General features: G+C 41.8%; 1 protein-coding gene across 3 annotated transcripts in view; it reads left to right on the top strand.

Annotated features, from left to right (window-relative positions):
* The first annotated feature begins 544 nt into the window (after positions 1 to 544).
* LOC118392126 (ras and Rab interactor 2-like) overlaps positions 545 to 13,184 on the top strand; it is a 33,835-nt gene continuing 21,195 nt past the window's right edge. For 2 of the 3 annotated variants that reach the window (XM_035783779.2, XM_035783777.2), the window contains exon 1: positions 9,377 to 9,481. In XM_035783779.2, the coding sequence (XP_035639672.2) occupies positions 9,479 to 9,481 (3 nt within the window). In that variant the 5' untranslated portion in view covers positions 9,377 to 9,478. Of the gene's footprint in view, positions 870 to 9,376; positions 9,482 to 13,184 lie in introns of those variants that run through there. The other variant, XM_035783778.2, reaches the window with a different exon arrangement.

Here is a 13,184-nt window from a genome sequence, read left to right as displayed (position 1 = left end):
ACTTCAACTGTATACTTTATATATTATTATTATTATATATTCTAGCCATAACAATAACATTTATACCGTACGTGTCTTAAATGTGGTATATTGCGACCTCCAGCGGATGAATGCGGGATTACAAGGTGTAATCTACCCATTACGCACCTATCTATGTCTCCAAAATCTCAATGTGCGCCGCGCTGCGCTCGACTAGTGCTGCATCCCTTCTTCGGACACGACTTTTCCCAATCCCCTGCAGTACTATGCATAATCAACTTCAGATGTGTGTACACATTTTTAAAGACATATATGTGTCCAGAAATGAAAACTAACGCATGCATTATTCCAATTTGGATATCCACCCATCCTTAAATTACCTCACCTCTCCGAATTAACAACTAGACAACAACTACATATATTTAACATTAGTAGAGGAAGATACTAATCGTCTTTATCTTTGTTGAAGTCATCATTATACAAATTGGATGCAAAAGCCGACCACCTACATTTAAAATGAGTACAGGTACATTCTTAGGTATAGGACACAAAAGACTTGGCTGATATTTTACTAGAGTTCAATAGAATGTGAACGAGGAGGGGGGAGAGAGAGAGCGAGTGGTTTGAGCGGACCTTTGGGGAAACATTCCGTCCGTGGGGGGATTGGAACACAATCACTACAGAACTCATCACGCTATGATACAACGGCGCATTCCCGAAAAGACCATTCACAGCATGGCACTCACTGAAAGAGAGACTTTCGCCAAAGGGCAAATGTTGCTGTTACCTGTATCCCCAAATCCCATGGATTTTTAACTGAACAAGAAAAAACATCCAACGAACATCAAGTTAAGCATCTTAAGAAGAATATAAAAAATAGGATAGCAGAGGTAAGTAGTTAAATGTAAGTATGTGGGGGCACCTTTGAACTGCTCTTTCGAAATCACCTGAAGAGCGAGCGGAGTGCCATTTATGCCTGTTTATTGTCAGACCTATCGTTACGAAAGAGAAGTTACGGGGAATTGGTAATTACTCGAACTTACTCAGTCGGAACTGCCACGCGCATCATCATGGGGGTGTAATTATATTGTTCATTATTTTTCTTCCTCGCTCTCAAGAACTGTTCCTTCCCCAATCTTCATGCCCGGAAACTTAAAGTCGCGTTGGCGACAGCGTTTCCGGACACTAGGCTACCTCTTGGCTATTTTCAGTAATTTATGCACACTTTGTGTCTAACTTCTATCTATTCCAGGCCACTATAATCATCTATGAGTCATGTACAATAAGTGTTGGTTGTTTTTTGCTATTATTGTTCTCACATTACGAAAATAGCTGTCTGATGGCACACACAGGTATGGAGCTTCAAACCTGTATCCTTGTCTATTTGATAATAAACTATATATACAAAAGTATGTGTACACCCCTTCAAATGAGGGGATTTGGCTATTTCAGCCACACCGTTGCTGACAGGTGTATAAAATCGAGCACATAGCCATGCAATCTCCATAGACAAACATTGTCAGTAGAATGGCCTTACTGAAGAGCTCAGTGACTTTCAACATGTCACCGTCAAAGGATGCCACTTTTCCAACAAGTCAGTTCATCAAATTTCTGCCCTGCTAGAGCTGCCCCGGTCAACTGTAAGTGCTGTTATTGTGAAATGGAAACGTCTAGGAACAACAATGGCTCAGCCGCAAAGTGGTCGTCCACACCAGCTCACAGAACGGGACCGCCAAGTGCTGAAGTGCGTAGCGTGTAAAAATTGTCTGTCCTCAGTTGCAACACTCACTACTGAGTTCCAAACTGCCTCTGAAAGCAACGTCAGCACAATAACTGTTGGTTGGGAGCTTCATGAAACGGGTTTCCATGGTTGAGCAGCTGCTCACAAGCCTAGGATCACCATGCGGAGTGGTGTAAAGCTCACCACCATTGGACTCTGGAGCAGTGGAAACTCGTTATCTGGAGTGATGAATCATGCTTCACCATCTGGCAGTCTGACGGACAAATCTGATGCCAGGAAAACGCTACCTGCCCGAATGCATAGCGCCAACTGTAAAGTTTTGGTGGTGGAGGAATAATGGTCTGGGGTTGTTTTTCATGGTTTAGGCTCCTTAGTTCCAGTGAAGGGAAATCTTAACGCTACAGCTTACAATGACATTCTAGATGATTCTGTTCTCCCAACTTTGTGGCAACAGTTTGGGGAAGGCCCTTTCCTGTTTCAGCATGACAACACCCCCGTGCACAAAGCAAGGTCCATACAGAAATGGTTTGTCGGGATCGATGTGGAAGAACTTGACAGGTCTGCACAGAGCCCTGACCTCAACCCATTCGAACACCTTTGGGAGGAATTGGAACGCCGACTGCGAGCCAGGCCTAACTGCCCCAACATCCATGTCCAAACTCACTAATGGTCGTGGCTTGATGGAAGCAAGTCCCCGCAGCAATGTTCCAACATCTAGTGGAAAGCCTCCCAGAAGAGTGGAGGCTGTTGTAGCAGCAAAGGGGGAACCAACTCCATATTAATGACCATGTGTTTGGAATGAGATGTTTGACAAGCAGGTGTCCACATACTTTTGGTAATGTAGTGTACATGTAGAAGTATAAGGAAATGGCCAAATTTAAGCAATCTGTTCTGGATTGGTAACCAAATTAAACAGGACTGTTTTCCTGTGGTATCACTCATCAAAATAGTGTGTGTTACATTGAAAACAAACAACCAACAGTGATATTTTGGACGTCCGCTGTTCAGGGACAGTCAGCAGGTCTGGCTATTGTCTGTGTCCTTATTGACACATTAAAGTGCACAACATTGTCTAGGGAATAACTAGCTTCTTAATAGTAGTATTTGCATACACTTATGTTGCTTTCAATTGTATTTGGTTTGGAATTTGAGACAAAACATAAAAAGGATCGTATTATTGAACAGACTTTCCAAACGTGGGTCCTCTGCTTACCTCATGTCAAAATAAGTCCCCCACGAGTTATTCCTTCTTTTTCTTTGTCTACATATGGTGCACGTGCAGGACTGATTTTGTGACACGAGTTAAACCTAGAGGAAGTTGAAACAGTAAGTTGAAATGGAATTGTATTTAACCTCTGGCTTCCTGTGGACTGATTTTGTGCAACCCAGTACAATTGAAAGCAACATTAGTATATGTAAATACACCCGCGTTGCTAAGAAATAGCTAGGGAATAGCGTGCCCATCCCAAATGCCTTTACTTTTGACCAGATTCTATAGGGCTGGCGCTATATAGGAGCCATTCCATTCAGACTGGCTATTGTCTCTGTTCACCGGGTACCTCAGATTGTGATTTCACACGATTGGATTGTTATATAAGTTTAGCAGAGTGCCATCCTCCTCTCATCCATCCTGCCTGTCTGCGTAGGAGGGCCTCTACTGTTCCACCTCTCCTTTCTATCGTTGCTGTAAAAATCCATGTACATTTGATGTGCTTGAAAAGCTTTTACTCTGCTCTGCATCATGGTGTGAAACATCACACTGACCAAAAAAAAAGTCATTTTGAAATCAAGTTAATACACTATAATTGATCGATATTGAGCATCTGTCACAACATATTTTTGTCATATGGAGAATGAATGTGCTGGTTGATGTTATGTTAATATATGGAGAGGCTTGTCAACCCCTAGAGTCCCAGTGTGTGTGTGTGTTTGTGTGTGTGTGTGTGTGTACTGGGGGAGGATGGGGCTTCATCCCAGCCTGTTTTGAGGGGGTGGAGTGTGAGTGTGATAGCAGTGTGAAAAGGCATAATGCGGATCTCTCTCTCTCTCTCTCTCTCTCTCTCTCTCTCTCTCTCTCTCTCTCTCTCTCTCTCTCTCTCTCTCTCTCTCTCTCTCGCTGCTCGCTCGCTCGCTCGCTCGCTCGCTACACACGCACGCACGCACGCACGCACGCACGCACGCACGCACGCACGCACGCACGCACACACACACACACACACACACACACACACACACACACACACACACACACACACACACACACACACACACACACACACACACACACACTAATGTGCAGTCTGCTGTTCTACAAGTGGTGCCTCAATGAACACTCTAGTGTACTGTACTCTGCTGTACTCTGACTAACACACAGTATGGCAACCCCACAGTCACCTACTGCTGACATCATCATAGCCATGGCTGATGTCACACCTACCACTGTAGTTGGAGAGCCAATGACTGACTTTTAAAAAAAAGTCCCAGTGCAGATTTTCCACATTGAGGTTAAAATATTATATATATATAAAAATTATGATAATTCCCTTTTAGTGTAAGAGCTGTTTGAAAAGATCACCTGAAATGTCTGCCTGTTTTGGTGGTGTGGAGTTTTGGCCTGCCTTGTGACATCACCAGTCAGTAAAGTAGTTAGTAGACCAATAAGGAAGGGAGTTCTAAAACACTCTGCTAATAACAGCTAGTTTTCAGTTTTCCCCTCACCACTCAGACCACTCCCAGACAGTCATAGCAAAATTCTTGCGTGAGAAATGTCTCTGCTGAGAAGCTATTTTTGTTTATTTTTTTACCATTTTAATTGGAAACAATCACAGTAAGGTCCTTAATTGTGTCCCAGAAATGATTTGATCTTGAGCTAAAAACGGCTACATTGGACTTTTTTTAACCTTTCTTTAACCAAGAAGTCCCATTATCGAGGGAGACCAGGCCAAGAAGTGCAGCTCAATAAAAAACACAAGATCATTCAACAGGGTGAATGAAGGAGGTTACAAAATGTTCATACATTCTCACTTTCTAGTGCTTTTCCTATCTCTATTCCTCTGTACATTTATTTTTTTTTAAATCATTACTATTTCTGCGAGGACTGAAACTTTCCTAATATGTCCTGAAAAGCAATTTTGAAAAATTATTTGTTTCAGATAAATATAATATTCACTCTCACTCCACATCAAGTCAAAATCATGTGACATTATCCTACAGTCCATCATTTTGTATTTATTGTTGTTGTTCCAAGTGCTTTAAAGCCCATCCCTGTCCATCCAGTATTATTAATTGACTAAGTCATAAGATAGAGGTCTGAACATCCATTAACTGTGAGTTTGGAGATATTTCCACCCATCACTTAGTGACGCATCACTTTATCTCAAGAGGTCTGTTGGCTATTTTCTCCCTCTCTTAACACAAGCGTCAGCCAGGCAGCCTGGTCCGTTCTGAGCGCTAAGTAAGAGGGTGAGGGGGGTTTGTAATGACTGCATATGGGGCTGTCGTCACTGATCCAGGACCTGTTTATAACTACAAGTGCCTCAGCCCTGTCCTTAGCCCTTGGATGGAGAAAAAGCTAACCTGATCATAGATCAGTGCACAGGGAAAATGTATCGTCTACACGCCATAATCTGTTATGAGCTTCTCTTGATCAAAAACATTGACACACCTACTCACTCAATTACTCTCACTCGCTCGCTCACTCGTTCACTTAAACACAGATAAAGATAATAGATGTTAGCCAGCTATCAATGAAGATTTAAAACTGTTGATCTGATGAGATAAGCTGAGATGGAGTTGGGTACTTATCATCACAATGCCTGGTTGGTCTGAATCACTGTCCTAGCCGTTGGCCATTTCAGGTCTAAAATTATGAATATTCACAGTTATGCTAGCAGGTCTTCTCTCCTTGCTACTTCTCCCACAGCCTAAGGGATGGTCTGACTCACTCTGCTACTGCTGCCTGCCTCCCTATCGCTCTCTCTCTCTCTCTAAATTACAGAAAAGTCCATGTTAGAAGAAATGGCAAACAAGACAAATAAATTAACTGATCTTCGTAGAGGTATTGCACATGAGCGCCCCCCCACCTCTCCCCCCTCTCGCTCTCTCTTTCTTTCTCACCTGTCACTCTTCCCTTAAACTCCCCAACAACAGCTCTATATTTCAGGCACTCAAAACAGACACCTGTCTGACGGACCCCTTTTCCCCCCTACTCTCCTCACATACACACACAGCGGAGTCAAGCATATGGCTTTGACTTAATTGGCTAGAAAGTGATGACATCCAATGACACCCGATCTAAAGATGGGCAATTCCACGGTAACGGAATTGCGCTGAGACTCAGATTTGTCACTTTAAATATATGTCAAACAAAGAACATTTGACAAAAACACATTTACTGGAAGAATGTTTGTAAAATTTCCCTCTGCTTTTTGAGTCCACCTTTTCCAAAAACTATCTGCTCCGAATGAAGATTCAACAATTTCTGCAGATAGAATGATCTGACGTGACACCTTGACTTGAGCATTGAGCCTTTTGTTATTTAACGACACTAAGTGAAGGGGATTTACATCCATTCATGGAATTGCGGTAACAGAATTTCATCATGGCTCACTGATCTGTACTACACAGAAACACATATTTATGGATATGAATGTTATTCTCTTCTGTATCCTAAATATGTACACAAAAGTATAAATATGCAATATCCTCCTTTGCATATTTGAGTATTATTCTACACACGGGCTATTATTTTAATTAGCTTTGCCCCCAAACAAGACCAAATTTGGTTGGTCCAAAACTGAACCAATCATAGATGTCTATGTTTCACAAGTTTGGACAAAGTACAGCTCAGTAGAGTACAGCACAGAACAGTAGAGTTCAGTAAAGTACAGTAGAGCATAGTACAGCAGAGTACAGTACATTAGTGTCCTCAACTCTGGTGTGCTCAACTGTGTACTGAACTCTACTGTACAGAACTATACTCTACTTTTCTTTCCTGTACTGAACTGTGCTGTACTGAACTATACTCTGCTTTTCTTAACAGTGCTGTACTGTACTGTGCTGTTCAAATGTGTAAAGCCATCTGTAGTTTGTGACTACAATGATTTTCCATTGTAGCCCATTCGATTGCAAAAATGTGTTTGATTTTTAAAATTTTAATCACTTAATAATTCATAAACAAAATTGATATCAGTAAAAACACGAACTAATTGATAGGTCTACCTTTACTTTCATTATCGTCTCTCATGAGGGAGAGAAATTAGAAAAGATCTTAAAGTTATGTGGGATTTTGGCAATGGAATTTCAAGGTACCACACAATGTATCTTAAACTTACAGAAGGCAGAGCATTTCTCCAAAACGAAATCATAAGTGTTGATATTAGTTGGCAGGGATCTTCAACATTATCTGGTTTTGATGTATTTCTAATACGTTTTAAGACTTTTTTTGTAAGATGCCTTTTCCATCCGTTTGACCAGAAATCAAAGCATTTGCTTTATTTTATTTTTATTTTTTTGGAAAGTGGTTGAAAAATGTATATGCCTTCATTTCTCAAATATAGACTCTTGCTTTCATTTGAGTCCCAATTTGATATGCTCTTATAAACCACATTGGTGCTCACGGGACCATTTACATGAAAATGACCAGATATCATGTAGTATGTCCCTATTCTGACGAGCAGTTTCACTTTGCCCTCTCCGTAGTCAACGGACGACTTCGCCATTATCATCCCCAGACATTAGAAAGCCTGCATTGTTATTCAGAACGTATTCTCAGTCATCATAAATTAACAGTATTCCAGAATCTACTGTTTACACTCCAAATGTCAGAGTTCCAGAATAATAAAACAAGGTACTTCTACCAGGTGCTTTCCACTCTATTCCAATACACTGTAAATAATACTCAAGTGTCTCCCTCATCTTCTCCCTAACTGCCAACCGTATTCTCCATGCCTGACATTCACTGCCAGGTTTTCTTATTCTCTCTCTCTCTTTCTTCCCTTCCTCTTCTCAGCCCCCTCATTTCCTTTCCTCTCTCTCTCTCCTCCTTCGCTGTCACTGCTGCCTGCTGCTCACTTTCTCACTGTGGTGCCGTAGACAGACATGCGTCTTTTTCACTCTATCGCTCCACTTCTTACATTCCCTTGCTTCCCTGGGGGTCTCCCCTACCAGGCATGCCGCACTTTCATCCAGGCGCTCTCTTTTCCTCCTCCCTCTTCATGCTCTGTACCCCTCGCCTCTTCTCCCTCATTAGCAAGCTAGATCTCTGCATACGGTACCAAACTGCTCTACAACATCATCCTGTCGACCTCTGTTGAAGAGTGGAAACCACTTTAAGTAGATTATATGCTTGTCATTGTTCTCTGTCAATCAACTTTTCATATAGACCAGTTGGCTACCCCCTCCGAAAATCAAAAATGTAATATGGATGCCAATGTTTTGTTCTGGCTTTGTGCACACACATTTGCTCTACTTCCCGTCTGGGGCAGCATGGTGCCCATATTGCAAGGCTGATTAGATACACAAACAGGTGTGAAACACAGACTGGTGTGCGCGAGAGTGAGAACACGACATGCAATCCATGTTCGGTTTTGATTTGGAGAGGGGGGTGTATCATGTAAAAACTGGATTTAATAGCATAGTCTTGTGACGGTGAGGCGTTCTTGTGCGCTTTTGAGTAAATTGTGTCATACCAACTTTTTAAAACTGTTATTAAACCTTCCTAGTCTGGTTTTAAATATGCCTAAAAGTGCAACATGTTCCCAGAACTGTTTGTGCTTTTGCCTACTCCATTGTCATTGTTTTTGCATTAACATTCCATTAGGAGTTGAAAGCAGAAATAGACTGGCACCCAGGCTGAACAAGTGCCCAATTAGCTGTGTAATTAGAGGGAAATACTTTTTCTTCAGTTTGTGCATTTATTTTCGACTGCCTACTTTGTGTTTGTCATGTGACTGATGCTCCACTCTTGCACGTCCTCGTTCTACTATGAGGAGCGTCCGCAAACATGTGCGTTTATATCCGCGTTGCTACCCTTTTTTCCCGCTGGTTTTATCATTTTGGTTATGTGCACCCCTGTTTGTTGAGGCAATGGTTTTGCCCACAGAATCTCAAGGTGTTTCTACCTGGTTTTGCCGCTGTTCTGTAATCTCGGAAGAGCATTTTGCTTTAATTGTAGCCTATCCACTCCTGTTTATTTGGCCTTTTCCGCCTAAATTATTATTTATCCTAACCACTGCTACCATCACAACCATTAGTTTGTGAATGAAACCACAGTTTTTGCACTGTCATTATTATTTCCCTTCCAGCCTGGACTCGTTCTTTAAATGTTATTTTTTATTTAACTAAGCAAGTCAGTTAAAGAACAAATTCTGATTTACACTTTACGGCCTGCCCCGGCCAAACCCTAACCCAGACGACGCTGGGCCAATTGTGCACTGCCCTATGGGACTCCCAATCCCTGCCGGTGTTGTAATACAGTCTGGAATCGAACAGGGGCCTGTAGTGACGCCTCTAGCACTGATATGCAGTGCCTTAGACCGCATGCCTTCGTTTTCATTATAAAATGCTAGCGGCCATGACTGAAGCCAGGCAAACAAGAGTCATAGGGGTGTGGTTTTATGTTGATGTGTCATTCAATCACAACAAACAAGTGCAGTAGTGAGTACAGCGAGGTAAAATAAACTAGCGTTTGCTTTGGGAGAGAACAACGTTTTGAAGTTGAGGACTTCTCCCCTCCTGACTGACTCACCCAATCTCAACATGGTCAGCTAATTCAGTTCTATGTGTAGGCTAAAGCGTGCGTTGACCATGTGTTTAACCAAGATGACAGCATCTTGCTAGCACAGCTTGGTGATAGCTGTTTTGTGTCATTGTTGTTTTTTAGCCAGGTGATAGCTGCAGCGGGCAATGTTATCTGGTTGTTATTTTTTCTGTCATCCGTTATTTGCAAGAGCCAGTATCTGGAATGTGTTTCATAAAACACTCGTTTTACAACGCCTTGCTACGAAAGTATCTTGCAAATTAGTTTAAACGTTTCATCAAAGACGGTACAGTATGAAGCTAAAAGTGCTTCTCCAATAGAAATCTCCGGTCACACTTGTAGGGCGAGGTCATACCGACGTGGCTCGCTAAACTCATGCATAGAACACGGTCTAACGGTCGTCTAGCGCCGAACTGCGCGTGTGCAGGCGGTCAAATCAAAGCCACTAATTCGATAAAAGTTGTTTTTGACAAAAATGAAAACGTGTCAGTTTGTCGCTTTCACAAGGTTGGAGTAATAACATGTTCAACTACTTAAGACATTGTCTCAAATTTATACTTGCCTTTAGATTTCAAGAAAATGAACAACTAAAGAATACTTTTTTTCCTCAAACCCCGGCCTGGGGTGTTTCGCAAGCCTTCCTGGAAGTATGAGGTTAAGGAACTCTGGTTTCATCACGCCATGTAAATACATATTACCGTGGAAATGATACAAACTACTGAGTGTTGAATGCCCGTGGTCTTCAATCAGCTCAAATGTCCAACAGCATAATATTCTATAATGTGAAAAAAGAAAAAAAATGTTTTGTATTCTATCAGAAGAAATACATACTTGACTTTCAGAAAAACATATTGGTCAAGCTCAGGCACTTAAATCCTAATAAATATAGGCAGGTTGTTCACACATGGACCATGGGCTATTTCACACCTGTTAGGGACATACACATAACTATCTGAAAGTGTGTTAACAATGCATGTATATATCTAGAGTTGGATTTTCTAAGACATCAAATGTCCCTTACTTTATTCCGTTAATTTATTTTCTTCAAATAATTATAAATCAATGATTATTGAGCGAAACATGTTATTTTCAGAACCTGGGCTTGCTTCATGTGCATCACATTTTTTTGTAACAGAATTTGGTCAATATTTTTGAATATGTAGTTGACACCTTCTATCTCTACAAATTACCACAAAGATATGCATAACATTTGATGTTATTGTTCAATTATGATTTTAAATTACTGACCTAACAGGGTGGAATAAAGCATAACAGGGTGGACAGCCACCCAGCCATTTTATGAACTTTGAAATATGTGAAATGGTTAAAAAAAACAATCATTACATTTATAATTAGAACAACTTTCTATTTATTTAATTTCAGTAAATATTTTGTCTTTTTAAAAACATTGTCAACATAAGTTTGTGAAACAACAAAAACAGATGATTAAAACACGTGTATTAGAACAGCATAGCTAGATGTAAAACAATTGGAATCTTTTTGAAAATCACTGTTAGTTAAAGTTGAATGACACTACTCATTTTGCTAAAAAAAATCAAATTCCACAGTTCAAGCTTAATAAAATGGTCATTCAAAAAGTTTTCAACAGCATTTATAAAATATGTCATACATAAAAAGATACATTAACCTTTAAAAAGTTTCCCACTTCTTCCCTCTCACCTCCTTGCCACTTCACTCCCTTCTGAAACCCTTTCCACATCACCCCTCTCGCCTTTTCACCACTCCACTCCATACCCCCTCCACATACTGCAAGTCCCTTTGCTCCAGTTGTAGCTCAATTGTTTCTAAAGTAGTCCTCCAAGTACACTTTTCCATTTGTACAGACCTTTTATTAAGTGCCTGTGGCGCTGGGATCAGGCATACTACCTGGTGGTCAGAGAACCAGCTGATGTCGTCGCGTGGGCTTGGCCAGAATACATTTTTTATTCCATTATGGTGCATGCACCTGGATGTTATCCTCCTCCACATCTGTTATGATTCCTGGGTATGGCTCATTGTCGTAGCACACCACTGACAGAAATGCTGAGAGTGAATGGCCTCTGGTCGCCTCGGAAGCTTCTAGAGTTTTTATTGGAGCCTCCGCAGCTTCTAGAGTTGATATTGGAGTCTCAGCAGCTTCTAGAGTGGATATTGGAGCCTCGGCAGCTTCTAGAGTTGATATTGGAGCCTTCGGCAACTTCTAGAGTTGATATTGGAGCCTCGGCAGCTTCTAGAGTTGATATTGGAGCTTCGGTAGCTTCTAGAATTGATATTGGAGCCTTTGGCAGCTTCTAAAGTTGATATTGGAGCCTCGGCAGCTTCTAGAGTTGATATTGGAGCCTTCGGCAGCTTCTAGAGTTGATATTGGAGCCTCGGCAGCTTCTAGAGTTGATATTGGAGCTTCGGTAGCTTCTAGAATTGATATTGGAGCCTTTGGCAGCTTCTAAAGTTGATATTGGAGCCTCGGCAGCTTCTAGAGTTGATATTGGAGCCTCGCCAGCTTCTAGAGTTGATATTGGAGCTTCGGCAGCTTCTAGAATTGATATTGGAGCCTTTGGCAGCTTCTAAAGTTGATATTGGAGCCTTGGCAGCTTCTAGAGTTGATATTGGAGCTTCGGCAGCTTCTAGAATTGATATTGGAGCCTCGGCAGCTTCTAGAGCTGATATTGGAGCTTCGGCAGCTTCTAGAATTGATATTGGAGCCTTTGGCTGCTTCTAAAGTTGATATTGGAGCCTCGGCAGCTTCTAGAGTTGATATTGGAGCTTCGGCAGCTTCTAGAATTGATATTGGAGATCGGCAGCTTCTAGAGTGGATATTTGAGCCTCGGCAGCTTCTAGAGTTGATATTGGAGATCGGCACCTTCTAGAGTGGATATTGGAGCCTTCGGCAGCTTCTAGAGTGGATATTGGAGCCTCGGCAGCTTCTAGAGTTGATATTGGAGATCTCCAGCTTCTAGAGTGGATATTGGAGCCTCGACAGCTTCTAGAGTGGATATTGGATCCTCGGCAGCTTCTAGAGTTGATATTGGAGATCTCCAGCTTCAAGAGTGGATATTGGGGCGTTGGCAGTTTCAAGCATTGATATTGGAGCCTCGGCAGCTTTTAGAGTGGATATTGGAGCCTCGGCAGCTTCAAGCATTGATATTGGAGCCTCAGCAGCTTCTAGAGTTAATATTGGAGCCTCGGCAGCTTCTAGAGTGAATATTGGGGCCTCTGCAGCTTCTAGAGTTGTTTATTTTAACTCAAAGCAGGGACAGGCCATGACCCCTCATCTCTTTGGCAGAGACAGGTTATGTCTCTGTACTTGATGTGACCTGGCAACACACTTATCACTTGATGCATCTTCATTGTGCCTTTCACTGCAGTTTTTGGACGATAAACACCCACGGATGTAAAGGCTTCCGTTGGTGGCGCAAACCAAAATGGCCTGAAGGTGCAAAAGAAAGAGTAGGAGATCGAGCCTTCTCCTGTGTAGATTCTTCCTTGGTTGTCAGCAAACTTTTTTTGCCTTTTCTGTTTGTTTCGCGTGACCATTTGTTTCTTCTCTGTAGTCATGCGACTCACATCATCCCTTCTTGGATTCAGCAGATGCGCGGTTTCTCTTCGTCCACACAAAGGTACAAAGATCTCCATCCAATCCAGCCCTCTTCTTTTAAAAACCTAGTGTAGTCTGGGCGAGCCTTTGCAGTCGGTATTGCTTCACTG

The sequence above is a fragment of the Oncorhynchus keta genome, chromosome 13 (genome assembly GCF_023373465.1).
Source record: "Oncorhynchus keta strain PuntledgeMale-10-30-2019 chromosome 13, Oket_V2, whole genome shotgun sequence".
Classification (NCBI taxonomy): domain Eukaryota; kingdom Metazoa; phylum Chordata; class Actinopteri; order Salmoniformes; family Salmonidae; genus Oncorhynchus; species Oncorhynchus keta.
The sequence above is the reverse complement of the archived record's forward strand: the minus strand, read 5'-3'. Positions and strand labels throughout refer to the sequence as shown.